This window comes from Lithobates pipiens, unplaced genomic scaffold (assembly GCF_037356315.1).
Source record: "Lithobates pipiens isolate NorthernLeopardFrog02 unplaced genomic scaffold, aLitPip1_a1.2 Scaffold_8, whole genome shotgun sequence".
Taxonomy (NCBI): domain Eukaryota; kingdom Metazoa; phylum Chordata; class Amphibia; order Anura; family Ranidae; genus Lithobates; species Lithobates pipiens.
The window spans coordinates 365,675,450-365,702,801 of record NW_027507903.1 but is presented as its reverse complement, the minus strand read 5'-3'; the positions used below and the strand labels follow the sequence as shown (position 1 = coordinate 365,702,801).

General features: G+C 42.3%; 1 protein-coding gene across 2 annotated transcripts in view; it reads right to left on the bottom strand.

The window, feature by feature from the left end:
- The window catches only part of DOCK2 (dedicator of cytokinesis 2), a 513,334-nt gene that overhangs the window by 462,480 nt on the left and 23,502 nt on the right, over positions 1-27,352 (bottom strand). For both annotated transcript variants that reach the window (XM_077473501.1, XM_077473502.1), the window contains exons 2-3: positions 6,809-6,892; positions 1,169-1,209 (exon numbers count right to left, since the gene is read on the bottom strand). In XM_077473501.1, coding sequence (XP_077329627.1) covers positions 1,169-1,209; positions 6,809-6,892 — 125 coding nt within the window. The remainder of the gene's footprint in view (positions 1-1,168; positions 1,210-6,808; positions 6,893-27,352) is intronic.

The window sequence follows — 27,352 nt, the reverse complement described above, 5'->3', positions numbered from 1 at the left end:
GAAAACTTCAGAAGGAGAGGAGACCAGACCAGTCACCTTGCACAAAGATAAAAAGGTAGGGAGAGCAACACTGACTGGTCGTAATTGAAGAACGCTCCTGCACAGAGGCAAAGTTTCATGCTGAATAACTGAAAATATCTTGAAGAAATGCACAAAGCACTTGAAGATTTAAGTAAGAATACACATGCCTTTTTTACATACAGACAATATTTGTTAATTTCAGAGTTCAGATTTAAATACATGCCAATGTTGTTTCAATTAGAAATAATACAAGAACACAGGAAAGGGTGAATACTGACTATTTGATCTCCATTACCTATACTATACTGAAGTTGGAATCCAGTATGAACCATTTGGTTTTCAAAGGAATTTTCACGAGAAGAAGATGAGCAGATAGAAGGATATCAAAGTATTTCACATAACATATCTGTACGATTCCTGTTAGCCCTTGTACACACGGTCGGAGATTCCGACAACCAAATCCGTGGGATTTTGTCCGTCGGATTTTGTCTGACGGATCTTGTCCGAAACTGTTGCATACACACGGTCGGACAAAGTTGTTGTAAAATCCGATCTTTCAGAACGTGATGACGTAATTTCGTTACGATGGGACTACGTTCAGTCTAGTAGCCAATAGCTTTGATGTAGGAATTTGATCTGAGCGTGCGTGGCACTTTGTCCGATCGGAATTCTCTACACATGATCGGAGTATGTCCGATCGGAGCATTTTGTCTGAAAATATTTTCGGCAAGTTGGAAAATTTGGTCCGACGGATATTCCGACGGAAACAGTCCGATGCAGACCACACACAGTCGGAATATCCGACAAAACGATCGGACACATTCTGACGGAATCTCTGATCGTGTGTACAAGGGCTTAGGGTTGTGGACCTGCTTCCAGTTGCAGAGGCAAGCCATGAAAAAGAATTACCAAAAATAAGTGTTTGTACTCTGTTTTAATTCTGAATTATATTACCAGACTGAAAACTTGATTCAAATATAGAGTGAGTTTCATTACCTTCTGATAAAAGTCCATTTCATTAGTTTGGTGTCAACGGGTCCACCTAAAGCAACCTCTGAGTGTGTTTTACATTTTTTTACTTTAGCTTTAGCTTTAGTTTAAAACATATTTGATGGTTATTTGAAATGTAGAAGAAATTGAAACTTACCTCTAGTGTTCTCTGTTTTACCAGATATCCTTTGTACCATTCTAAAATGATAAATTCATTAGAGCAGACCATTAAAATATCTGTTAAACTTTCATGCCACTCACAAATGTCAGACAGAATCTGCTTTTCCACCATAACATTTACATATATTACTTTATTAGTTTGTAAGGCTTCATGTACCGGAAGCCCGATGTAATAAGGACCAGATGGAGGGGACAGGCACACTTATTACATCGGGCTTCTGCGATTGTTTTTAACGGTGATCTGTCAGCCTTACTAGCTGTCATGTGATCCCGTCATGTGATTGCAGCTGCAGTGCACTATGGGTGTTGTAGGCATTCAGGTGATTGAGCGCGCCCTGTAGAGTCTGTTCTTGTCCGCTCCCGCTAGGCAGTGACCTCATCACGCCGTGCGGGTGGGGGGTTATTTAAAGGGCTGTGAATCCAGCATTCATTTGCTGGGTTCCTGGAGGCGCTGCAGGTTTATCGCTGATTGTATTTCAAGGTCAGTACTTGGACTGGTGGGGAAACCATCCACATCGTTCCCCTTCAAGGTCTGGGCTATATTAATTCTACGTATTGTCTCTATTTGTTTTCTATAGACCACTCACATGTGAGCTCCACTCTATTGTTGAGGATTGAATTGAACTCTTATATACTCTTGGACAGTTTGATGGTCTAATACAGTGATGGTGAACCTTGGCACCCCAGATGTTTTGGAACTACATTTCCCATGATGCTCCACTACACTGCAGAGTGCATGAGCATCATGGGAAATGTAGTTCCAAAACATCTGGGGTGCCAAGGTTCGCCATCACTGGTCTAATACTTGCTCCCTTTAAGGAAGTAAGTGATTAAACAATATAACATTTTTTTTTTTTTATCTGTTGCAGTTTTTTACCGTTAGATAATATTGGGGTCTGACCCTTGAGATTTTTTTATCTTGATTTTTTTGTTTCAGTTTTCTATCGTCAAACAACATTGGAGCTTGTCCTTTGATTACTTTTATTGTTGTTAATTGACATCAGCTGTTCAGTGCGATTTCTCCAGCGCCTCCTTCGTTGTCTTTTTCTTCAGTTTTCCGTGAATTTGGTAGGTAACCAATGAAGGCCATGTTGGCTTGTTTGTATCTATACTATTTATTCATGTCTTATTTCTTGATGCCCCAAAAGGTTTGGGGTAATCTTGATAATATGGACACTATGAAGTTATATATTTATACCTTTTTCCTTCCTCCTCCTTTTACATTTGTACACTTTTTTTATTTTTCTCTTTAACTTTTATTTCAGCCCTTATAGCCCCCTGTAGCTACACTAAGGTGGTTACTTGCATGATTGTGTCCCGGCGGTCTTTCATGCGAGGCCATTAAGGGGTAGGTATTTGGCTACGGGGGGGGAATGCTGGAAGGGTTGGTGTGGGATGGATGAACTGATGTTTCTAAGCCTATGTCGTTGGCCCACATGCATTGTACAATTCTCTCTTCTCATATATTCTAATCAGTATATGTTTTTCTTCTGTTTTGTTTTTTTATTTCTGTTTTTGCAGAATTGTTGTTATCCTTCTTGGAATTATATTCTATTTACCCCTGAGGAAGCCATCGGTATGGCAAAACATGTAGGGAAAGATTGATCAGACAGAATCTAAAGGCCAATACCATCTGCGCCTAACATGCTCTATATTTAAGGCTGTCTGATAACTGGATAAAATATATACGTTGTATGTTTGAGTATGTAATTGCATCATTGTCTATGTTGGATTTGTATTGTCCATTGTATTGTTATCCTTTTAAATATTCTGTTTGATATTTATAAAAAAAAAAAAAAAAAATTTTTGATAACATAATTCCCTTTTTTTCTTTCTATTTTTCTTTTTTTTTTTGCACCGTAATAATCCCCTGTTCTCCCCTGTTGCGCTTTCTTTCTTTTTTCATATAATTGGGGATGAGGTGCAGTATTTGCTAATTGACTCCTTGCCACGCACTACCACACAAATAATTTTGCTGTGGCACTGTTATAAACATGGGAAAGATACGCTACTTTACGCTACTTTACAGGCATACTAAGGACATCCCAGGCACGATATTTTAAAGAATATTTAATTTTTAGTCTTTCACTTTAAGCGTTATTAAAATTACTGCTCCCGAAAAAACAACAGTTTTTAAAACTTTTTTTTGCATTGATACATGTCCCCTGGGGCAGGACCCAGGTCCCCAAACACTTTTTATAGCAATAACTTGCATATAAGCCTTTAAAATTAGCACTTTAGATTTTCGTGTCCCATAGACTTTAACGGTGTTTGCGTGTTCGAAACAAATGTTTTGCCCGTTTGCATATTCTGCTGCAAACCGGGGGGGGGGGGGTGTTCGGCTCATCCCTATTTATTAAATTTCAAATAGCAAATGGATACTTATAAACATAAAAAAATCAGCAGGCTTGTAACTCATGCTTTAGCCTTGGGCGGTAGATCCCATCACGAAAACAGATGGAAAAGCTAACGCATTTTGGGAGTCTTGCCCCTTTCCTCAGAGCTCTGAGGAAAGGTGCATTGCTCCCAAAAACGCTACCTCCCAAGGCTGAAACATTAAGTTACTAGCCTGTTGAATTTTTGTATTTGTGAGTATCCATTTACTATTTGGAATTTAATAAATATTATGGTGGTAATGCATGAGTTGCGCCCCCTCTTGTCTGTTTTTTACACAGAAATGTCAAAGTAACACTTTTCTTCCACAATTTAGGCTACATGCACATAGGTGCAATTTTTGGTGCCCAGAATGTCTTGGAGGGGCGTACAGCCATCTGCAGACAGGAATGGGTGAAAGCACCTGTATGCAGCTATATGACCTCTTTTTGTGTAAAATAGCGCAGGCTTACAGATGTAATGAATGCACTGAATGCCCATTAGTTGCATTCAGTAAATTACATCTGTGTGCATTCATGTCTAAGGGTGGCTGTATGCAGCTCTAAGACATCCCGGGCCCCAGAAATATGCAATGTCTTCACACTACATGTCCAAATGCACCCATGTGCATAAGGCCCCTTTCACACCATAAGCACGCTCGGATCCACCTCTCCATTTTTCATGCGGATCCGAGTGGGCCACTTACTGACTCCTGTGGGCAGGCTGATGTCAGCGTAGATGTGTCCACTGCCAGCCGTTTGTCCTCCGATCTGCTCAAAGCAGACCTATGGCGATACGTTTGCCATACGTAATACTTTAGTATGCAGTACTCTAGTTAATAGCTTCTGTTATTTCAGTCCGGGCCTGGCGCCAGGGGCTTTGACTGGCATTCAGAGAGCTTTAACAAAGCGTGTCCAAAGCCTTCTTTTGAAACAAGTGTAAACTAGCCTTTAAAGTGAGTCTAAAAAAATTATATTCTGTTTGCATAAGCCTGCAGCATCTTTCAGGGCATCTGTCCAATTGCAGGGTAATTCTGATCTGGCAATGCTGCTACACTTCCTGTTTTAAACACATCTGAACACTGTGCTGTTTGTCCTGTATTCAGTATTCTGCCTTGTACACTGTGCATTTTATCCTCCACCCTTCTCACCTCTGCACACCACACTGTATGCACCACACTCTGTACAGTATGCAATTATTTTCTACACATTATGCTGTCCATTCATCTATCGACTTTGTTCACTGTGCTGTGCATTGTGCTACATAGTTTGACACTAAGCTTTCAATATTTTTCATACTCCTCACTGCTTCAATGATTATTTCAATCTATTATTCAGTACAGTGCCTTGAAAAAGTATTCATACCCCTTGAGATTTTCCACATTTTGTCATGTATTTTAAATGTATTTTATTGGGATTTTATGTGATAGACCAACACAAAGTGGCACATAATTGTGAAGTGAAAGGAAAATAATAAATGTTTTTTATTTTTTTTTTTACAAATAAATATGTGAAAAGTGTGGCGTGCTTCTGTTTTCATCCCCCTTTACTCTGATACCCCTAACTAAAACCTAGTGGAACCAATTACCTTCAGAAGTCACCTAATTAGTAGATAGAGTCCACATGTGTGTAATTTAATCTTAATATGTACAGCTGTTCTGTGAACCCTTCAGAAGTTTGTTAGGGAACCTTAGTGAACAAACAGCATCATGAAGGCCAATGAACACACCAGACAGGTCAGGGATAAAGTTGTGGAGAAGTTTAAAGCAGGGTTAGGTTATAAAAAAAATCCCTAGCTTTGAACATCTCATGGAGCACTGTTCAATCCATCATCAAATGGAAAGAGTATGGCACAACTGCAAACCTACCAAGACATGGCCCTCCACCTAAACTGACAGGCCGGGCAAGAATAGCATTAATCAGAGAAGCACCCAAGAGGCCCATAGTAAATCTGGAGGAGCTGCAGCGATCCACAGCCCAGGTGGGAGAATCTGTCCACAGGATTCCTATTAGCCGTGCACTCCACAAATCTGTCATTTATAGAAGAGTAGCAAAAAGAAAGCCATGAGAAGTCCCATTTGCAGTTTGCGAGATGCCATGTGGGGAACACAGCAAACATGTGGAAGAAGGTGCTCTGGTCAGATGAGACCAAAATTGAATTTTTTGGCCTAACAGGAAAACGCTATGGGGGTTATTTATGGAATGCAAATCCACTTTGCACTGCAAGTGCACTTGGAAGTGCAGTCGCTCTGAATCTAATGGGTAGATCTGAAATGAGTGGAAGCTCTGCTGATTTTATCATCCAATCATGTGAAAGCTAAAATGCTGTTTTTTATTTTCCTTGCATGTCCCCCTCGGATCTACAGCGACTGCATTTCCAAGTGCATTTTCAGTGCAAAGTGGATTTTCCTTTAGTAAATAACCCAGTATATGTGGTGGAAAACTAACACTGTACATCACCTTGAAGACACCATCTCCACCATGAAACATGGTGGTGGCAAAATCATGATGCTTTTCTTCAGCAGGGATAGGGAAGCTAGCCAGAGTTGATGGGAAGATGGATGGAGCCAAATATAGGGCAAGCTTAGAAGAAAACCTGTTAGAGTCTGCAAAAGACTTCATCTTCACCTTCCAGCAGGACAACAAACCTAAACATACAGCCAGAGCTACAATGGAATGGTTTAGATCAAAGCATATTCATGTATTAGAATGGCCCAGTCAAAGTCCAGACCTAAATCCAACTAAGAATCTGTGGCAAGACTTGAAAATTGCTGTTCACAGACATTCTCCATCTAATCTGGCAGAATTTGAGCTATTTTGCAAAAAAGAATGGACAAAAATGTCACTCTCTAGATGTGCAAAGCTGGTAGAGACTTCCCAAAAAGACTTGCAGCTGTAATTGCAGAGAGAAGTGGTTCTACAAAGTAGTGACTCAGGGGGGCTGAATACAAATGCGCGACACACTTTTCACATATTTATTTGTAAAAAAAAATTGAAGACTATTTATCATTTTCCTTCCACTTCACAAATATGTACCACTTTGTGTTGGCTTATCACCTAAAATCCCAATAAAATAAATTTATATTTTTGGTTGTAACATGACAAAATGTAAAAAATGTCAAGGGGCATGAATATTTTTTCAAGGCACTGTATATACCCAGCCACTGCATACCTGACACAAACCCCCTTCCCCGACGATTTACAAGAAATAGTATTGTATAATGGTATTCATAAGTGACCCTTACCTTCACAAGACTCCAAAATGTGGACCACATCTCCAATTTGAAGGGAAAGCTGTGGTGATCCATGGCTTGTAAAATTACAAATAGCTGAGGATAAAATTGAGCAAACACTTTAGAAAGGAGAAAAAAAAGCCATTTAATAAAAAAACTAAAAAGTACAAAATTCCTTTGTGCTAAAGCGTTGCAAGCTATTTATATAAAATAGCCTGCCTAATGTAGCATGCCACAATGTGCCTAAGGCCCCTTTCACATTGGGGCGGTGCGGGCGTCGGCGCTTTACCGTCGTTTTAGCGGCAGTCTGCAGGCGCTAGCGGGGTGGTTTTAACCCCCGCTAGCGGCCGAAAAAGGGTTAAAACCGCCCGCAAAGCGCCGCTGCAGCGGTGCTTTGCCCGTGGTATTGCCGCGCTGTCCCATTGATTTCAATGGGTAGGAGCGGTTTAGGAGTGGTGAATACACCGCTCCTTCACCGCTCCAAAGATGTGGCTAGCAGGACTTTTTTCACTGTCCTGCCAGTGCACCGCTCCAGTGTGAAAGGGGCCGGTTTTTTTCAGGTGCTACACAGGCGCTATTTTTAGCGCTGTAACGCCTGAATACCGCCCCAGTGTGAAAGCAGCCTTACAGCATGAAAAAAGTTTGCATTTCAGCCTACATTTCTGTAGTGTGAATAGGCTCTTGAGCCTGCCACTTATGCTTTGAAAGTGAGAAAATACATGTAAAATATTAAAGATGAAATGATCTCTGGATAAGGCTGGATTTATTAATAACTCAATGCAGGGGAAACCCATTTCTTTGCATTTTTGCACATTTTTATCATGCATTTTGTCTCTTATTATGTGCTAAGCATCTAGGAAGGTGTGTATAGCAGTGGTTATCAACCCTGTCCTTAGGGCCCAGTAACAGGCCAGATTTTAAGTATTACCTTGGGGAGCTGCAGACTAGAATACGGCAATCACTGAGCAGCAAATGATATCACCTGTGATGTATTTCAGTTATCTTGCAAACCTGGCCAGTTAGTAGCCCCTGAGGACAGGATTAATGACCACTGGTGTATAGAGTCTGCCATTTCTCAAACGCAGCTAGGCTAAGAGCATGTGGCTTGTTGCAAGGGTTGGGTCTCAGTAACCATGCATTTGCAGCTCATGAAAATGCACTCCAATGTAGACATGTGCAATTCGTTTCATTATGAAGCAAAATTCTGACAAACATTTTCGTTATTCGGAGATTCAGATGTATCCGAATTTCCAAATCACAATAGTAACGAATTTCAACTAATCCAAAATAAATTGTAATGAACTGAAATAACATAATAAAATAACAAATTATCCAAATTTGAATTTGAAAATGATTTTGAATTTGAAATGGAAACATATTTCAATAATTATTGTAAAGTATAAATGTGTAATAAGATGATGATTCCTACTAAGGCTGCTTTATAGAATAGAATACGCATAGAAAGAAATAGAGCAGAATAGCATTTAAAGAAATAGAAGAGAATCGAATTGAAAAGAATAGAAAATAAAATACAATAGATTAGAATAAAATAGATTGGAATAGAACAAATATAGCTGTCTTCCAAAATTCGAATCATCAGCAAGAACTTGCTGTGTAAATACAGCTACTGTCAAAAGATGTTCCTTACATAGTTACATACAGCAAGTGGTAAGGTTGAATAAATACACCAATCCATCCAGTTCAACCTGAGTGCGTGTGTGTGTGTGCGCATGTGTTCATGTCACTATAAATTTCCATAGCCCTGTACATTGTGCTTGCTAAGAAGCACATCTAAAAGTTTTTCTTATTTATCTACACTCCCCGCTGACACCACCAACTGTGGAAAAGAGTTCCACGTCCTTACCTCCCTAAAGCCCCATACACGCTATCAGTTTTTCTGCTGAGTTTTTCCTTCAGGTTTACCAAAACCATGTAGTGCAAAGGCCTGCCTGATTGCATATAAATTAAAACTCCTAAGGTTTGACCTCATATTATATGGTTTTGGTAAATCTGAAGGAAAAACTAAGCAGAAAATCTTATAGTGTGTATGGGGCTTAACAGTAAATAATCCCTTACGCAGCTTGAGATTGAACCATTTCCCATCCAATTTAATTGTATGGCTGCATGTCTTCTTTAGAGACCTTAAGTTAAACTTAGTTAGTTTTCTCCCAATGCTAGAGTCACTATTTAAAGATTTGTATATCACTATCATATCCCCATATGGGCGGCACAGTGGTGTAGTGGTTAGCACTCTCACCTAGTAGTAAAAAGGGTCGCTGGTCCAGATCCCAACCACAACAATACCTGCCTGGAGTTTGCATGCTCTCCCTGTGCCTGTGTGGGTTTCCTCTGGGTACTCCAGTTTCCTCCCACACTCCAAAGACATGCGGGTAGGTTAATTGTCTTCTGTCCAAAAAAATAAATAAATGGCCCTAGTATATGAATGCGAGTTGGGGACCTTGTATTGTAGGGACCAATGTGAGTGTGCAATGTATGTGTGGAGCACTGTATAAATGGATGGCACTATATGGGTACCTTAAATAATAATAGTAGATGAGCATCTTAATGAAAGATAATGTATAGGGATAGGGACAATTGTAGATGCTCACTCTGGATGGACTGGTGTCCTTACTAACTATGTAACATTTAACCCCTTGATCGCCCCCTAGTGTTACCCCTTCCCTACCAGTGACATTTACACAGTAAACAGTGCATTTTTATAGCACTGATCACTGTATAAATGTCAATAGTCCCAAAAATGTGTCAATAGTGTCCAATCTGTGCGCTGCAATGTCGCAGTATCACTAAAAATTGCAGATCATCGCCATTATTATAATAATAACAATGCCATAAATCTTTCCCATAGTTTGTAGACGCTATAACTTTTGTGCAAACCAATCAATATACGCTTATTGCGATTTTTTTACAAAAAATATGTAGAAGAATATATATTGGCCTAAACTGATGAAAAAAATGTTTTTTTAAAAAACATTTTCAGGGATATTTATTTTAGCAAAAAGTAAAAAATATAGCTTTTTTTTTCAAAATTGGCGCTCTTTTTAAGCTTAGTACAAAAAATAAAAAACGCAGGGGTGATCAAATACCACCAAAAGAAAACTCTCTTTGTGTGAAAAAAAGAACTTCAGTTTTGTTTGGGTACAATGTTGCACGACCGCGCAATTGTCAGTTAAAGTGACTCAGTGCCGTATCGCAAAAAATGGCCTGGTCATTAAGCAGGAAAATCTTTCAGTCTGATTAAACAATAAGTTTTTCTTAGTGAACTTAGCTGAAACTGACGTGTTTTACATTAGATTAAAAAAATAAAGAAGATACTTATGGGGCTCCTTCACACTATGTCTAATGACCAGCATTTTTCTGCACTGGATAAGCTCAGGTCACTGCAAGGGCACATGAAAAACAGTGGTTTTCGATGTGAGTTATTCACATCACAAAATACAATAACGCTTAAAGCGGAGTTGAACCCACTTTTTTAAGCTGTCTCCCCCTTGCGTTGTTGATCACTTTTACAGTAATCATCTGAATTTTTTTTTCTAAGCTATTTTACCTTATTTTGCAAATTAGAAAGGTCCACTTCGGCCGTACTTCGCCGGGGCAGGTTACATCATATCTGACCGCCGTTGGCTCCTATGTTATAAATATAATCAATCCCAGGAGTCAGTGGGCAGCCTCTGCTTCTAGTATTGTGGTATTTGTACACACTGCTCATGCACAAATTGAGAGGTGCGTGCTGGGTATCAAGTAGCACCGTATCCCGGAAGGAGCAATGAGCGGGCTTTCAATGCCCACACTAAGGAGGTCAAAGTTAGCTAAAAAAAAAAGACTACATGTAGTAAATATGCCAAAATGTATCACATAAGATGAGAACATCGCAGGGGTGTTTTTTAGTATTAAAAAAACAAAAAACAAAAAAAAACGCTGCTGGAACATCGCTTTAAATATGCTATTTATTTCTAATTAGTGAACTGCCCCGGTTATAAGACTGGTATAAGACCCCACAACCTCTTCTCCTCTACACTCCAGTAGATGGAAGCTGTCTGACACCATCAAGTGGAGTACAAAGCCCATAGTCCTGCATTTACCATTAGCGCGCCAAGGGACAGCCAACTGCCTGATTGAAGGAAAATATCAGAAAGCACCTGCTTCTGTGGGAATGTAGGCTGAGGTATTAAAACTACTGCTTCCGATACCCTAGATATAAAGAGCATTTAACCCTTGCAACATGGGGGGCAGCCCCACTGTAAGGAAGTAATGTTGTTCTCTGCAGAAGTGAGCTTTAACTTTCTTTTTATTGGGATTAGAAAACAAGTCAAGGGCCACACAGGGGGTGGCTCAGCCGACATAGCGCAGAGGCTTCAGCCAAAAAATAAATAAAAGAACAAATAAATAAATACAAAAACATTAGGTGTGTGTGTGTGTGTGTGTGTGTGTGTGTGTGTGTGTGTGTGTGTGTGTGTGTATGCTGCAAGACACTAGGAACATTACAAATTTTTCAACATTCCCCCCAGATACTAAAAGACAGCAGGTTTAAAACAAAAAACCCACAGAGGGACCTCCTGATCAGGGAGTAGCTGACATTGTATCTTTTGAGAGATCACATAGCCATAGTGACCATACTTTTCTAATTTTTTGGACGTCCTCAATTACAATAGGCGTCTTTGTAAAGGGGAAGGGTGAAGTTGACCAACTGCTTCCAGAATGCCACCGTGGGCAGAGTGGGCTTTCTCCAGGTGAGTGTGATATATTTTCTAGCTTAGAATAAAAGCAATCCCAGCAGACTCTGTCCTGCTGTTGTAGAGGCCAGCTCTTCCACAAGGCCCAGACACATGGAGAGGAAGGAACAGCCACTCCAGAGACGGACTGAATGATCTGAAGGACTGATTCCCAAAACTGTGCGACGGCAGGGCAGAACTAAAGTATATGGATGTAATTTCCAGGCGAAAGGGAGCACCGCCAGCAACATTGAGAAACACTCACATCCATTTTGTGTACTTGGGGGGTGAAGTACGCCCATGTGAACTATTTTAAATTGGATGACTCTGTCACAGAGAGAGACCAATTGCTTAAAGGGAAAGTCCCAAACATCAGGCCAGTCATTGCTATCCAAATCTAGAATATCAGCAATCCATCTCTGCCAGGCAGAGGACATACTCATAACAGTAATCCTACAGCACATGGAAGTTTTTTTAAATCTAGTCTTGCAACAAAAATATGAAACACATCAATAAGAAAGTTAATATGTAAATAAATCTTCAAAAATCTTACAGGAAGCGGTTTATAAGACAGTTGGTGGCATATACTGATACAGCTAGTTTCCACCCAGTGACCTCAGACTCATTAGTAACAACACTTCCTACAACTATTTACTGCAGGCCAACCTTTTTCTTAGCTCAAATAGGAGCAGTTTGCTGAAGATGAGAAAATATTATACAAGTTACAAGCAATTTAACAATTAAACAGTATCAATTTAGGTGCAGGCAAAGTACAACTGTCTTATGCTGCACACAATGCAGTCTGTTGTTTTTTTCCTTATTACTATATTATTGTATAACATTATCACCAGGATTTTTTTTTGGAAAACTGACAGTTTTTATTGATTTTTCAAGAAGGAAAAAAGAAAAAAACATTTCCAAAATAGAGTACAGGAAATACACGTTATAATGATGATTATACTTCAGGCATTTAACCAACAAACATTGCAGCCAAGGGCAAAGCTCGATACCAGCTTGTGTAGCTTACAACATTTGGCAGTATACAGAGTTACCGTATAATTCAGCAGATGTAATAGTTGCTAGCCTGTATAAAGACTCATTAACTAATGGAGGGAGAGAAAGATATAGTAAGAAAGTTGAGAAAAGCCTAGTTGGGAGAGAAGACGTGGGATAGGAGATAGAATGGTAAAAAGAGAGGACAACCGCCCACCCCGGAGGCCCGACACCACCTGGGAGGCATCCATCTTAGGCATCAGTGGTCTCCGCGGGGTCAAGAGTTGCAGAACATAAGGTTGTGGGAGTCTCCAGCAGAACCCAGGGCTCCCATACTCTGTTATGCTTATCGAGAGTGTCATTTAGGGAGGCTGTCAGGTACTCCATTCTTTTAACATCTCTGATCCTGGTGTGCAGCTCGAATAGAGAAGGGGGTTCCTTCTTTTTCCACTTTAGGGCCACCAAGCACCGCGCTTCGGTTAACACGTGTGACAACAGCTTCTTTGACAGTTTAGAGAAGGAGACATGTGGTATGCCCAGAAGGAAGGTTTTCGGGTCAAAGAGCACCTCAGTACCGAAGATGGATTGGAGCAGGGAGTGCACCATCCGCCAGTAGGGGCTGAGTAGAGGGAAAGTCCAATGGACATGAAATAGCGTTCCCTTATAGCAGCACCAGCATCGAGAGTCAGCTGAGGGGTATATGGAGTGGAGCAGGTCAGGGGTCTGATACCAATAAAATAGAATCTTATATTGAATCTCTTTATAAAGCATACAGATGGAGCTCTTAGAGGCCTGCGACCATATGAGCTGCCATGTGCTTAGGGGTATAGCTATGCCCAGGGCCTGCTCCCACCTACCCATGTAGGCATGCCATGGTCAGACTGGCAATGTATCCATGGTCAAAAGCTGATAGGTATGCAAAATCATACCTTTAGGGGACGAGCCCTCTAGACATTGTTTTTCAAATTCGGTTAAGGGGGAGAATTGAAGGTTCGCTACCAAGGATTGTGTATAATGCCGTATTTGCAAATAAATAAAAAAAGCCTGTCTGGGTATTTTAAAGGTGTTTTGCAGGTCTTGGAAGTTTTAAAGTTCTGGTTCTGGGGTCTATCAGGTGATCATAGTGGAATAGGGCTTTTTCCATCCAGAAGTGGGACATCTGCGAGGTCAGACTATCTGGGATATTGGGTGTAAACAAGAATGAGGTAACTGGGGATGAGGTGGTGGTAAGCGGATGTGTCAGTTTTGCGCACCGCCATAGCGTACGTAGGAGCGCCATTGCCCCTAATAGCTGCACACTTCCAGCTATTACATCAGAGCTCCATAGCATGGAGTTCGGATGGATGGGGCTAACCATAGTTTCTCAATTTGTGTCCAGCGGTTAAAGGCGTGGAGGGTGCACCAAGAGGCTACAGGGCGTAGCTGGGCAGCTAAATAGTACTTGGCTATATTAGGGAACGCGAGGCCGTCCTGATTGCGGGGGGCGTACAAAACCGATCTATTGATCCGATGCCTCTTATAGTTCCATAAGAAATTTAGGAGATCGCCCTGGAGTCTCTTGAAATGGTCTATCATCAGGATTTTTAATAATGTAATAGTGACATCACCAAAAATGAAAGGTGATTAACTAGGCAGACTTATTATTTCCTTACACATAGCTACAGTTAGAAATTCATGCTAAAGTTCAGAAGCTTTTGCTGTAGTTGTAAAGCGCTGGAGTAGTTGCCAATAGTAAACAATCCAAATGAACCTTGTAAATAAGACTATCACTTTACTTAGAGGATGGATTTTGAGTTTTTGCTATTGACAATTGTTCACTTGGTTGGCCCTCACTGTGAAAGCTTGTGAATGCCAGGGACAGCAAAGTCACCTCTGGGAATAAGCGCCCAATGAATGGCGCATTCTAGAAACGAGGCAAAATGGGAGACTACTAACCTTGGAAGCTTTTCATCTTCACCTGGACATATGCCAATTACTTTACCCAACCTCCATTCATCCACTGTATATGAGGGGACAGAGGGTGGACATTTCAGGGTGCTGTTGAGCACTGTACTGTGACTGCACTTTTCATTGGACACTGCAGGTCACAAAAAAGGTTGAGAACCAAAAAGATGATATGATCGCAGTAACTAATGTTTAATGCTGTGATCAGTATCTGGGTTTCTCTTTTCTCTCATATAGCAATTGATTGAGAGAGAAAAGGGGAGAAATTCACTCCTGATCACAGCCAGCACAAGTACCAGTGCCAGCCAGAACCAGTCCCAGCCAGAATCAATGCCATCCAGTACCAATGTGAGGCAAAACCAGTGCCTGTACAGCCAGTACCAGTGGCAGCAGAGGCAGTAGTACCAGGAATTTCTGATAAAAATACATCCCTGCGCATGTGCAAGGAGAGACATCTGGCAAAGGGAGTTTCCAGACTATGATACAGCGGCCAGACGTTCTTCTTCCACTACTTAGAACCCTCAAACATTATATATTTTTTTATATATTTTTTTTTATATTTTCTTTTAGGCAGCGGCACTAGAGAATAAAATGGTGGGTGTTGTTTTATCTCACACAATATTTGCACAGCAGTTTTAAAATGAATGAAATAAATTTTAAACAATATAATACCCAGCTGTGTTTTTAAAATATGAAAGATGATGTATCACCGAGTAAATATATACCAAACATGTCATGCTTTAAAATTTGGTCTGCCTGTGCAACGGCACCAAATTATGGTACCTAAAAGTCTCCTTAGGCATTGCTTTAAAAGCCTTTACAAGTTACCAGTTTAGAGTTAGCCCACGTACACACGGTTGGAGATTTTGCCAACCAAATCCGTCGGATTTTGCCCGTCGGATTTAGTCCAACGGATTGTGTCCGAAACTTTTGCATACACACGGTCGGGCCAAGTTGGCGAAAAATCCGATCTTTTAGAACGTGATGACGTTATTTCGTTACGATGGGACTACATTCAGGCTAGTAGCCAATAGCTTTGATGTAGGAATTTGATCTGAGCATGCGTGGCACTTGGTCCGATAAAAATGCTCTACACATGATCGGATTAGGTCCGTCCGGCCCAGTTGGTCGGAAATATTTCCAACATGTTGGAAAATTGGGTCGGATGGAGATTCGGACAGAATCAGTCCGATGCATACCACACACAGTCGGATTATCTGACGACACGGTCCGATAAGACTCATTCCGACAGATTCTCCGACCGTGTGTACAAGGGCTTACACAGGCGCCTTCTGCCACCTGTAAAAGTAATCCAGCAGCTCCTTAGCTACTAGGAAAAATGTTACTGTGTAGGGAATCGCCTGCCCTAAAAAATTATATCTTGATCATTGCTGCAGGACAGGAAGACAGGAAGTGGTTAATGATTCATACTCTGAATGGTCTACGGTTATTAGTGGCATATGCCAAGGTGCAGTGTTGAGACCCTTACTTTTTAACCTATTTATAAATTATATAATTGTGGATTAAAAGTACAATTTCAGTGTTTGCAGATGACACCAAATTATGTGGTGGCGTATCTTAAAGTTACAAGCAGACCTCAATGCATTGGGCAAATAGGATGCAAATGGGCAAAGAAAAAACAGTCCAAATAGCTACACTTCTCAATGGCTTTATTTACTTGAATAATGATTAACCACTTGCCGACCGACTCCTGTACATATACGTCGGCACTTTGAAGATGAATATCTCAGTAATAGCAGCAGCTGCTGCAACAACCGAGGTATCCATCTCATGCTTACCGGTCATGTTTACAATAATGGTGGTTATTAGGGGCGCTCGGGCGCCACCCCCTCTCTCCAGCCACCCCCTCTGTGCACTATGGATAGATTCATGCATTGCATGGATCTATCTACGGCCGCTGTGGACACCCCCTATTCAGGCATCTGACCTCTTTTCAGGCACCAGGGTGCTTGAATTACAGTGGCAGGAGGGTGTTTTTGAAGCACCTGATTAGAGCCATAAGCTCTAGTAGGCTTTAAAAAAGGTGCACTGCAACCATTGCGCTCACAGTACACCCAGGTGTGTTAGCAAAGCAAATGAATATTTGCTTTGCTAACACAGAACCATCTCTCAGCCAATCAGGAGCCCGGATGTAATACCGGGCGCCTGATTGGCTGAAGACAGAGGCGATCCCATTGGCACCAAAGAATACAGGAAGAAGACACACATGGAGGAGTCTGACAGTGTCAGTGTCTGAAGTGCCAGGCAGACGGCGGGCAGGAGGCACAGTGGCTGCATATTATGGGCACAAAGGCTGCAATTGATGGAGCACAATTGGCTGCTTTTGTGTGGCACAGTGGCTGCATATTATGGGCACAGATTCTGCGTATGATGGGCAGTGGCTGCATATGATGGGCACAGTTGACTGCATATGATGGACACAATTGACTGCCTATGATGGGCACAGTTGGCTCTATATGATGGGCACAGTGGGCTGCATATTATGGGCACAGGTTTCTGCATATGATGGGCACAGTTGGCTGCATATGATGGGCACTCTGGCTGAAATTTTCAGCACAGTGGCTGCAGATGATGGGCACAGTGGCTGCAATTGAAGGCACAGTGCTGAGGTTCTTTCTTGGTCGCCACAATGCAGTAAGAAATTTTTTTTAGAAAGTGGCCAAGGTCTGGTGCACCTCTTTACTTTCCACCCTGCCAAAGGAGTACCGCAAATTTTACGATGTCTTTGACAGCGGTCAAGCCGGTAGTTTTCCTCCACACCGGTCATATGATTAAGCAATTGACCTTCAACCTGGTGAAAGTTTACCCTATGTCTCGGAGGATAAAGCCATAAAGAAGTATGTTGCCGACATCCGGTTTCATCCGCAAATCCTTGTCTCCTGCTGGTGCTAGCTTCTTCTTTGCGAAAAAGAAGAGTGGTGAACTGAGACCTTGAATCTATTATGGGGGTCTAAATTGCATCGCAATTAAAGCGGAAGTAAACCTATCAATTTGATAGTTTCAAAAAACAGTTAACATTTCCGGCATGCTAGCTGTCACAATTGATTGTGCTCTCAACCAAACTATCAAACCATCCAATGACTGGTGTCAAAGTGGATCACATGTGCAGCATCACAACAGTTGCAGATTAAACAGAGGCCAAGATGGCAGCTTCCTTGGCTGAAAATGATCGGAAATTTGGATCCACTTTAAGAATGCGTCTCCGATTCCATTGATTTATTTGACCGCCTCAAGGGAGAAACGGTTTTCAGAAGCCCGATCTGAGAGGGGCATACAGTCTCGTGAGGATCACACCACCAGTTCAATTATAGATTGCAGCGCACACCCCCATTTTTCCGGTATTCATACCCACAGGCGATTCGGGAAACCCCATTTTGGGACCCACTAACATGTTGTTAAGGGGTTATTTATTATAATAAACCCCACCAATTGTCCCTTGGGGAAGTGGCTGTATATTTTACATCCCTTATTCTGAAACATTTCTGGAGGATTATACTGTGTGTTACCATTCCACTGCAATATCTTTAAAGTGTGGCCATATGTCCCCGGCATTATTAAGTGTTCCTACCTTATATATATGGAGGAGCGCTGTTACTAAGAATTGCCACGATATTGCTATTTCCTGCTCTCTATCCCTGATGAAAGTTCTGCAATTAGCAGAGACTGGAAACGCGTCAGTTAGGACATCAATGAGAGTATCAGTAGTTTTCTGTATAGATGTTTTTTCTGTATATTTATATTGGAGACACTTTGTGTCTGGGTGTCTCTTTTTATTTTATTGTGTAATGAATAAAAATATAAGTTTTACCTCTAATTTTGGTGGCATTGGTGGTCTATTAAAGTCCCATTAAGGGGGTCTCTTTTTTTGCATTTGATGTAGGGATGGGACCACCATGCCACAGCTTTTGACACAGTGAGAGCCCCGTACTTTTTGTTGTGAGGATCAAGGAGTGCGACAAATGGAAAACTGCATTTAATACCAAGATAGGACATTACGAATAACTCGTAATGCCGTTTCGTCTTTGCAACGCTCCTGCAGTTTTTCAGGAATTCATCAACAATGTCCTTTGGGATATGCTGCAGCAATGTGTGGTGGTTTATCTCAGATGGCTCCCATGTGCTAAATAGACAGAGATAACCTTATTGTAAGGTTGAATGTTGAAAAAATGCATTCAATTTATGGGTTATGTAATTTCTACTGCTGGTTTTTCGATGGACTGATGAGAAACTATCTGCAGTTTTACAGTGGCCTCGTCCCGTAGGTTTAAATCCACTACAATGTTTTTTTTGGCTTTGCCAATTATTATCGGAAGTTTATTCATTACTTCTCTTCTCTAGTAAAACCTCTGACTGATATGACCAGAAAGGATAGTAACTCACAGAAATGGTCTCTGTATTCCATTAAAGCCTTTGAGTCTCTCAAGGCTGTCTTTGATTCAGTTCCTGTGATGTCACATCCTGATCCTTCATTACCGTTCATTCTTGAGGTTGATGCATCTGAGACTGGAGTCGGTGCCCTTCTGTCTCAAGGTCCTACCTCTGAGAGTACAATGTATCATTGTGGCTACTTTTCTAAGAAATTGTTTCCTCAGAAGTGCAAGTAGGAGATTGGGGACAGAGAATTGTTGGCTATAATTTTAGCTCTTAAAGAATGGAGGCATCTCCTCGAAGGTACCACCATGACCGGTCCTCATTTTGAATGACCATAAGAATCTCACATTCTTTTCTGAGGCAAAACGCCCACAAGGGCATGATGGGCTCTTTTTCTGTCAAGCTTCAATTACATAGTCTCATTCTTACCCGGTACTAAGAATGTAAGGGCTGATGCATTGTCATGACAGTTTTCCTTCACTTCCGAGATGGATTCGGTTCCTGCTCCTGTGATACCTCCCGATCGTATTCTGGCCACTGTTCGTATTAGTCTCACTTCACCTCTGGGTGACAGAATTCTTGCCACTCAGATTCCTTAAGTTCCTCCCGAAAACCTTGTGACCTCTGCTTTGTCTCTGAGAATCTCTACACTGCTTTGCTCCAGACTTACCATTCTCCCAAAGCAGCTGGCCACCCAGGCAAGAATCAACTTATTTGGGCTATATCTCCACAATTCTGATGGCCTATTCTCCACGCTGATGTAACCAGTTTTGTAGCAGTTTGTTCTATGTGTGCTCAGAGTAAGACACCATGACACCTACCAGTGGGCCTCCTTCAACCCATACCCAAGGGAGAGGAGATTGGACCGACCTGTCTATGGATTTTATTTTGGAGTTACCCAACTCTCAGGGCAACACAGTTGTTCTTATGGTGGTTGACTGGTTCTCGAAAATGTCACATTGTATTCCAAGAAGTTGCTCATAGGGATGAGCTTCGAGTTCGAGTCGAACTCATGTTCTGCTCGAACATTGCCTGTTCGCCTGTTCAGCGAACAGTGAACAATTTGGGCTGTTCGCAGCAAATTCGAAAAGCCGGAACACCCTATACAAGTCTATGGGAGAAATCTAAAGTGCTAATTTTAAAGGGTAATATGCAGGTTACTGTCCTAAAAAGTGTTTGGGGACCCGGGTCCTGCCCCAGGGGACATGGATCAATGCAAAAAAAAGTTTTAAAAACGGACGTTTTTTCAGGAGCAGTGATTTTAATAATGATTAAAGTGAAACAATAAAAGTGTAATATTCCTTTAAATTTCGTAACTGGGGGGTATCTATAGTATGCCTGTGAAGGGGCGCATGTTTCTGGTGCTTAGAACTGTCCCTGCACAAAGTGTCATTTGTGCAGGAAAAAAAGTCTTTTAAAATCACTTGCAGCTATTGTCGGGTCCCGTAATACAGAGAACACTCAATGAGTGTTCTCTGCATTAGCCGACAATTCATTCATTCATTAATTAAAAAAAAAAAAAAAGCGTGGGGGTTCCCCTTAATTCAATTACCAGGCCCTTCAGGTCTGACATGGATATTAAGGGGAACCCCGTGTCAAATTTTAAAAAAAAATTGACGTGGGGGTCCCCCTAAATATCCATAACCAGACCCTTCAGGTCTGATATGGATATTAAGGGGAACCCCGCATCAAATTTAAAAAAAAATTGACGTGGGGGTCCCCCTAAAAATCCATATCAGACCCTTTATCCGAGCACGCAACCTGGCAGGCCGCAGGAAAAGAGGGGGGGACGAGAGAGCGCCCCCCCCCTCCCTCCTGAACCGTACCAGGCCACATACCCTCAACATTGGGAGGATGCGTTGGGGGTCTGTGACCCCTCAAAGCACCTTGTCCCCATGTTGATGAGGACAAGGGCCTCATCCTCACAACCCTGGCCGTTGGTTGTGAGGGTCTGCGGGCGGGGGGCTTATCAGAATCTGGAAGCCCCCTTTAACAAGGGGACCCCCAGATCCCGGCCCCCCCCTGTTTGAAATGGTAAGGGGGTACAAAAGTACCCCTACCATTTCACAAAGAAAGTGTCAAAATGGTTAAATAAGACAAACACACTTTTGAAAAATTCCTTTATTAAAAATAAAAAAAAATAAAAAAAAGATTCCAGCGGTGCTAATCCACTCTTGCTATCCAGCGACGGGTCTCCGGGGTCCAGCGATGGATGATCATATCCAGCGATGGGGGATCTCTCAGTCCAGCGCTGTCCATACATCCTTCTTCTGTCTCCACTCTGGAGACACTGCAGAGATCCCAGCGCTGACGTTTCTTATATTAGGAGGGCGGGGCCACCCGTCACCTGACCCCGCCCCTCTGACGCTGGAGAGGGAAGCCACGGGTTCCCCAGTGACGTGTGGGTGACCCCGCTCCCTCTGATGTAACGCAGGTTTCCGTTACATCAGAGGGGGCGGGGTCACCCACACGTCACTGGGGAACCCCTGGCTTCCCTTTCCAGCGTCAGAGGGGCGGGGTCAGGTGACGGGTGGCCCCGCCCTCCTAATATAAGAAACGTCAGCGCTGGGATCTCTGCAGTGTCTCCGGAGTGGAGACAGAAGAAGGATGAATGGACAGCGCTGGACTGAGAGATCCCCGTCGCTGGATATGATCATCCATCACTGGACCCCGGAGATCCGTCGCTGGATAGCAAGAGTGGATTAGCACCGCTGGAATCTTTTTTTTTTTTTTTTAATAAAGGAATTTTTCAAAAGTGTGTTTGTCTTATTTAACCATTTTGACACTTTCTTTGTGAAATGGTAGGGGTACAAGTACCCCCTTACCATTTCAAACAGGGGGGGCCGGGATCTGGGGGTCCCCTTGTTAAAGGGGGCTTCCAGATTCTGATAAGCCCCCCGCCCGCAGACCCTCACAACCAACGGCCAGGGTTGTGAGGATGAGGCCCTTGTCCTCATCAACATGGGGACAAGGTGCTTTGAGGGGTCACAGACCCCCAAAGCATCCTCCCAATGTTGAGGGTATGTGGCCTGGTACGGTTCAGGAGGGAGGGGGGGCCACTCTCTCGTCCCCCCCTCTTTTCCTGCGGCCTGCCAGGTTGTGTGCTCGGATAAAGGGTCTGATATGGATTTTTAGGGGGACCCCCACGTCAATTTTTTTTTAAATTTGATGCAGGGTTCCCCTTAATATCCATATCAGACCTGAAGGGTCTGGTTATGGATATTTAGGGGGACCCCCACGTCAATTTTTTTTTTTTAAATTTGACACGGGGTTCCCCTTAATATCCATGTCAGACCTGAAGGGCCTGGTAATTGAATTTAGGGGAACCCCCACGCTTTTTTTTTTTTTTTTTATCAATGAATGAATGAATTGTCGGCTAATGCAGAGAACACTCATTGAGTGTTCTCTGTATTACGGGACCCGACAATAGCCGCAAGTGATTTTAAAAGGCTTTTTTTCCTGCACAAATGACACTTTGTGCAGGGACAGTTCCAAGCACCAGAAACATGCGCCCCTTCACAGGCATACTATAGATACCCCCCAGCTACGAAATGTAAAGGAATATTACACTTTTATTGTTTCACTTTAATCATTATTAAAATCACTGCTCCTGAAAAAACGTCCGTTTTTAAAACTTTTTTTTGCATTGATCCATGTCCCCTGGGGCAGGACCCAGGTCCCCAAACACTTTTTAGGACAGTAACCTGCATATTACCCTTTAAAATGAGCACTTTAGATTGTGAACGTTCGAGTCCCATAGACTTTAATAGGGTTCTAAAGTTAACACGAAGTTTAGGTCTGTTCGCAGGTTCTGGTGCGAACCGAACAGGGGGGTGTTCGACTCATCCCTAGTTGCTCACATCAAAAGAACTGGCATCCATTTTTGCTTGGGAGATCTTTTGATTACATGGGCTATCCAAGGTTATCATCTCAGACAGGGGTAGCCAGTTTGTCTCCAGGTTTTGGCGAGCCTTTTCTGCACAGCTGGGAATTCAGCTTTCTTCTCTGCATGTCACCCACAGTCCAATGGGGCCACAGAACAAGCCAACCAAGTCTTGGAGAAGTTTTTACATTGCTATATTTCTGATCACAACAACTAATCAGACCTATTACCTTGGGCTGAGCTTGCTCACAATAGTGCTGTCAATACTGCTTCCTGATTGTCTCAGTTTATGGTGAATTATGGTTTCCAACCATCCATTGTACCTGACTCATTTGTTCCTCAAAGAATTCCTGTGTTAGAGGAGTATCTACCTGCGCCTTCCTACCAGGTTGGGGAGAGAGTCTGGCTGTCATCTTGCAACTTCTGACTCCGTGTTCCCTCACTGAAACTGGCACCATGGTTTATTGGGCCTTTCCGTATTCTCTGTAAGTTCAACCCAGTGGCTTACGCATTAGACCTTCCTTCTAGCATGCATATTTCAAATATATTCCATCTCTCCTTTATTAAAGCCTTTGGTGTGCAACCATGTCACCACCTCGGTACCACATCCTTCAGGTTAAGAACCATGAGGAGTATGAGATACAATCAGTCTTTGACTCCCGTAGGTTCCATGGGCATATAGAGTACCTGGTTCATTGGAAAGGGTACAGTATAGAGAAACGCTCTTAGGTCCCATCCTCTGACATACATACTCCTGTCCTCCTCTGTGCTTTCCATATGCGGTTTCCCCTCAAACCTGCTGGCCCTCCAAGGAGGAGGGGTTGTTGAGGAGGGGGTACTGTCAGGGCTGGGCTCAGCTCTCCCTTATCAGTGCTCAGGTTGCTCAGCTGTCAGTTAATTGCCAGCACCCATCGTTCCACAGTGGCGCACCTGGTGATCACTTCCTGCTCATCAGCCATCCCCGATTCCAGCTTTGTTCGGGTCCCTGGCCAGTCGGCGGACGCTCCGGCTGGTGGCTCGGGAGTAACCGGGCCACGGAAGACAGTGGGAGGAGGGACATCCTAAGCAGCTGCTTAGCGACATCGGTTGTTATTACAAGAAAGCTCCAAAAAACAGTACTGGGGTGATGCCTGCAGATGCAGGCATCACCCTAGTACCACCACTTGAGCAAAATGAGGTACAGGTACGTGATTTTGATGATTAAACATGCAAGGATGAGAAGGGGATGGAGGTAAAGGGTAAAGGGAATGTGAATGGTGCTGTGAGTATGCTTACTGTTTTTTCCATTTAGCAGAGCTATATTAGGTGTTACATACTTTAGGATACACTAGAGCTGCACAATTAATCATTAAAGAAGAAGACTTTACAATCACTTTAAAGACTAAACCCTTTTCTTGTTGCTTACAAGTTAAATCAGTATTTTTTGCTAGAAAATTACTTAGAATGCGGCATGAGGAATCCAATGAGAGCCCCATCCAGGGTAGATCATCCAAAGCCAGATACTATGCTAGTGGGGAAGGATAGTTACATAGTAGGTGAAATTGAAAAAAGACACAAGTTCTTCACCAAGTCTTAGAACCCCAAAATGCCAGACAAATTGGCCTGCAGAAGTAGTTATAGGGCGAATCATCTCTCCCCGTGGCAGGTATCCCTTCTAGACATATGAATGATTCCTCAGATGATCTGGACCTCTTAGGATTCAGCTTTTTCTTAGTTCAAGAGGCCCTACAGAGACACTACATCTAAAAGATCAAAGCGTAACTTCCCATTTCTTTAAAGACAATTTCCTTCTTACCTCTGATGGATTCAATTAGAGACATTATTTAGGAGGAGTGAAAGAAAACAGAGAAAATATTTCCTCTCAATTGCCTGGATAAACTGTATCCACTATTGGAACCAGACTCTGCAATGTTGGACGGTCAGCCGGTGGTAGATGCAGCGATGGTTCATTGGCAAAGAATATCACTTTGCTAATGGATGATTCAGCGTCATTTAAGGATCCCCTAGACAGACTAATAGACCTTGACTTGAAGAGAGCTTACCAGATGGCAGGCAACGCCTGTAAGCTGGCAATAGCCCTATCTTCAGTATCCAATGCTCTGCGGGTATGGACCAAAAATATAGAAACTAGGATTTGGCAAGATGTCCCCAAAGAAGAAATAATCAAGGCCTTGGATGAACTGAAACTCTAGACAGACTTACAATTAGATGCTCTGCAAGATTAATGCTACACGCTGTAATGGCAAAACAAGTATTGTGGTTAAAACCATGAGCAGCTGACCCAGCGTCAAAACAAAATTGGTGTAAAATTTCAGGTACATTTCAGAGAAAAGTTAGATAAAGTCCTACTTCCCCAGGACAGTCAGAGATGCTTCATCAGTTTCTTTATTACTTGTAGGAAAAACAAGCAGTAGTACCAGTGCCCCCATCCGAAAGATTTTTAGGTTTTTACTCCACTCTTTTCTTGGTACCCAAAAAGAGCGGAGGTTGGAGATAAACCTAAAGAGACTAAGCCACTACATATTTTTGGAAAGACTCAAGATGGAATCACTACAAACTATTATCCTTGCTATCCAGTCAGGGGACTGGATGTTGTTGGTGGACCTTCAAGATGCCTACTTACCCAGACTCGTACTTCTCCTAATTCAGAAATACCTGAGATTTGCAGTTGGTGAGGTTCATCTACAATTTCAGAGTGTCCACTTCAGTCTCTGAAGTTCTCCCAGAGTCTACACAAAGGTTCTGATGCCAGTCCTGGCCCCCTTACAAGAACTAGGACTCAGAGTTCATCACTATCTGGATGATATTCTCATCCTAGTGAAAGATCCAGTCTAGCTAGCAGAACACAGGAAGTTTCGTTATCAACTAAATCATCCAAAGAGTCACCTTACTCCAGTTCAGCAGATGATTTATCTAAGCGCCCTGTTCAACACCACAAAGGGGACAGTGTCCCTGCCACCTCAGAAGTAGACAGCCATCATTCAGAAGATGAAGAAAATTAGGACACAGTCCTGCCTGACAGCTTTGAACTGCCTGAGCTTAATAGGGATTATGTCATTCTGTATCCCTATGGTCCCATGTGCCCACTGGCACCTAAGGCACTTTCAACTAGAATTTCTGAGACAATAGAACAAACACTATCTATCTCAGTCCAGCCAAGATGCCCATGGTTTTCAGCAATACTCCTAAGTATCTAGCCTCCGGTAAAGATTCCTCTGATACACTTTCTTCTATCTCACGGACGTCATTCCCATCCAAACTCTCATAGCTTGAACCTTCACATCTGGCTGTTTAGAGGCAGAGGTTCTAGACCTTAGGATGTTCATATAGGGTCATTTCAACTTTGCTCGGGGTGAAAAAACCTTCAACAAATAGTTTGTATGACAAAGTTTGGAACAAATTTAAATCAAATGTAAACCTTTTGCGACTGGCAGAAGCTTAAATCCAGACTTGCCTTCTTCCTCCCAGCTTCTTGACGTTCTACAGACAGGCCTTGACTTAGGCTTGGGATTGAGCACCTTGCAGTTGCAAGTGGCAGCAATCTCTGCTGCAGCTAACAAAAAGTGGGCTGATGATTCTGTAATAATCCAATTCTTCAAGGCCATTAAGAAAATATGTCCACCCACTAAGCAAATATTTATCACCTGGGATCTCTCTATTGTTCTGGAGGCCTTATCCATCCAGCCTTTTGCCCCTTCTGAACCAGCATTGTTGTAGAATCTGACTTTGAAACAGTTTTTTCTACCGGCAGAAGAGTGTCAGAACTTGAAGCCTTGGGGGCATATCATAATTACATTGTTTTTTACCCAGATAGAGGTGACCTTAGTAAATTTTATTATATCAAAAAAAGACCACTAAAATAATAATACACAGCATACAGGGATCAAAGTCACAATCCACAAACAATTAAAATGAGACAACGTTGTCTAATGGCAGTGGCGTGGATAGAACGGTGGCAGCAGATGCAGTCTATACCGCAGGATTTTTTGAATAGACGGCCGTCCTAAACAATCTGGATCCCCAATGCCTGTGACAGAGCACTTTGATGGATTTTATTGACAGTCAGTCTTATTCACAGAACTTATGGATGAACGGATGTAAGAAGTAAGGATTGGTAAGCAGTGCTGAGGGACTCTTATGCTAGACGCTGCAAATATAAAGACTTGAATTACTGCTTGATGCTGTGTCCTTTGCTTTGCTCTGGCTTGATTTATTCCCTGTAAGCATACAGTGAAAGCAAGAAGGAGAGACTACCTCAAAGTGTTACTAAGGAGAGATAGAAATACATCTGTTGCTCTACCTGTGCTTCTGCTTTTTGATATGCTTGGCCTGCTTGCTCCTATTCAATGTGCTGAGTAAGAGTGCTGTTGCACAACAATACCCATCCAAATCTGCTAGCTCTGCATATATGCTTATAACTATGGACAATTCAGCCTGCCTAAAACCGCTCATCTAACTAAAGCCAATTCAGGAACTGACATGGAAGGACAATATGTGTTAACTATGTCTGAGTATAATGCACTAATTGAATGTGTCTGCGATGTTTCATTTTGAGCTTTGGTTAAACCACACTTACACAACACCAATATTTGGCTAACAGTTATATGTCCCTGT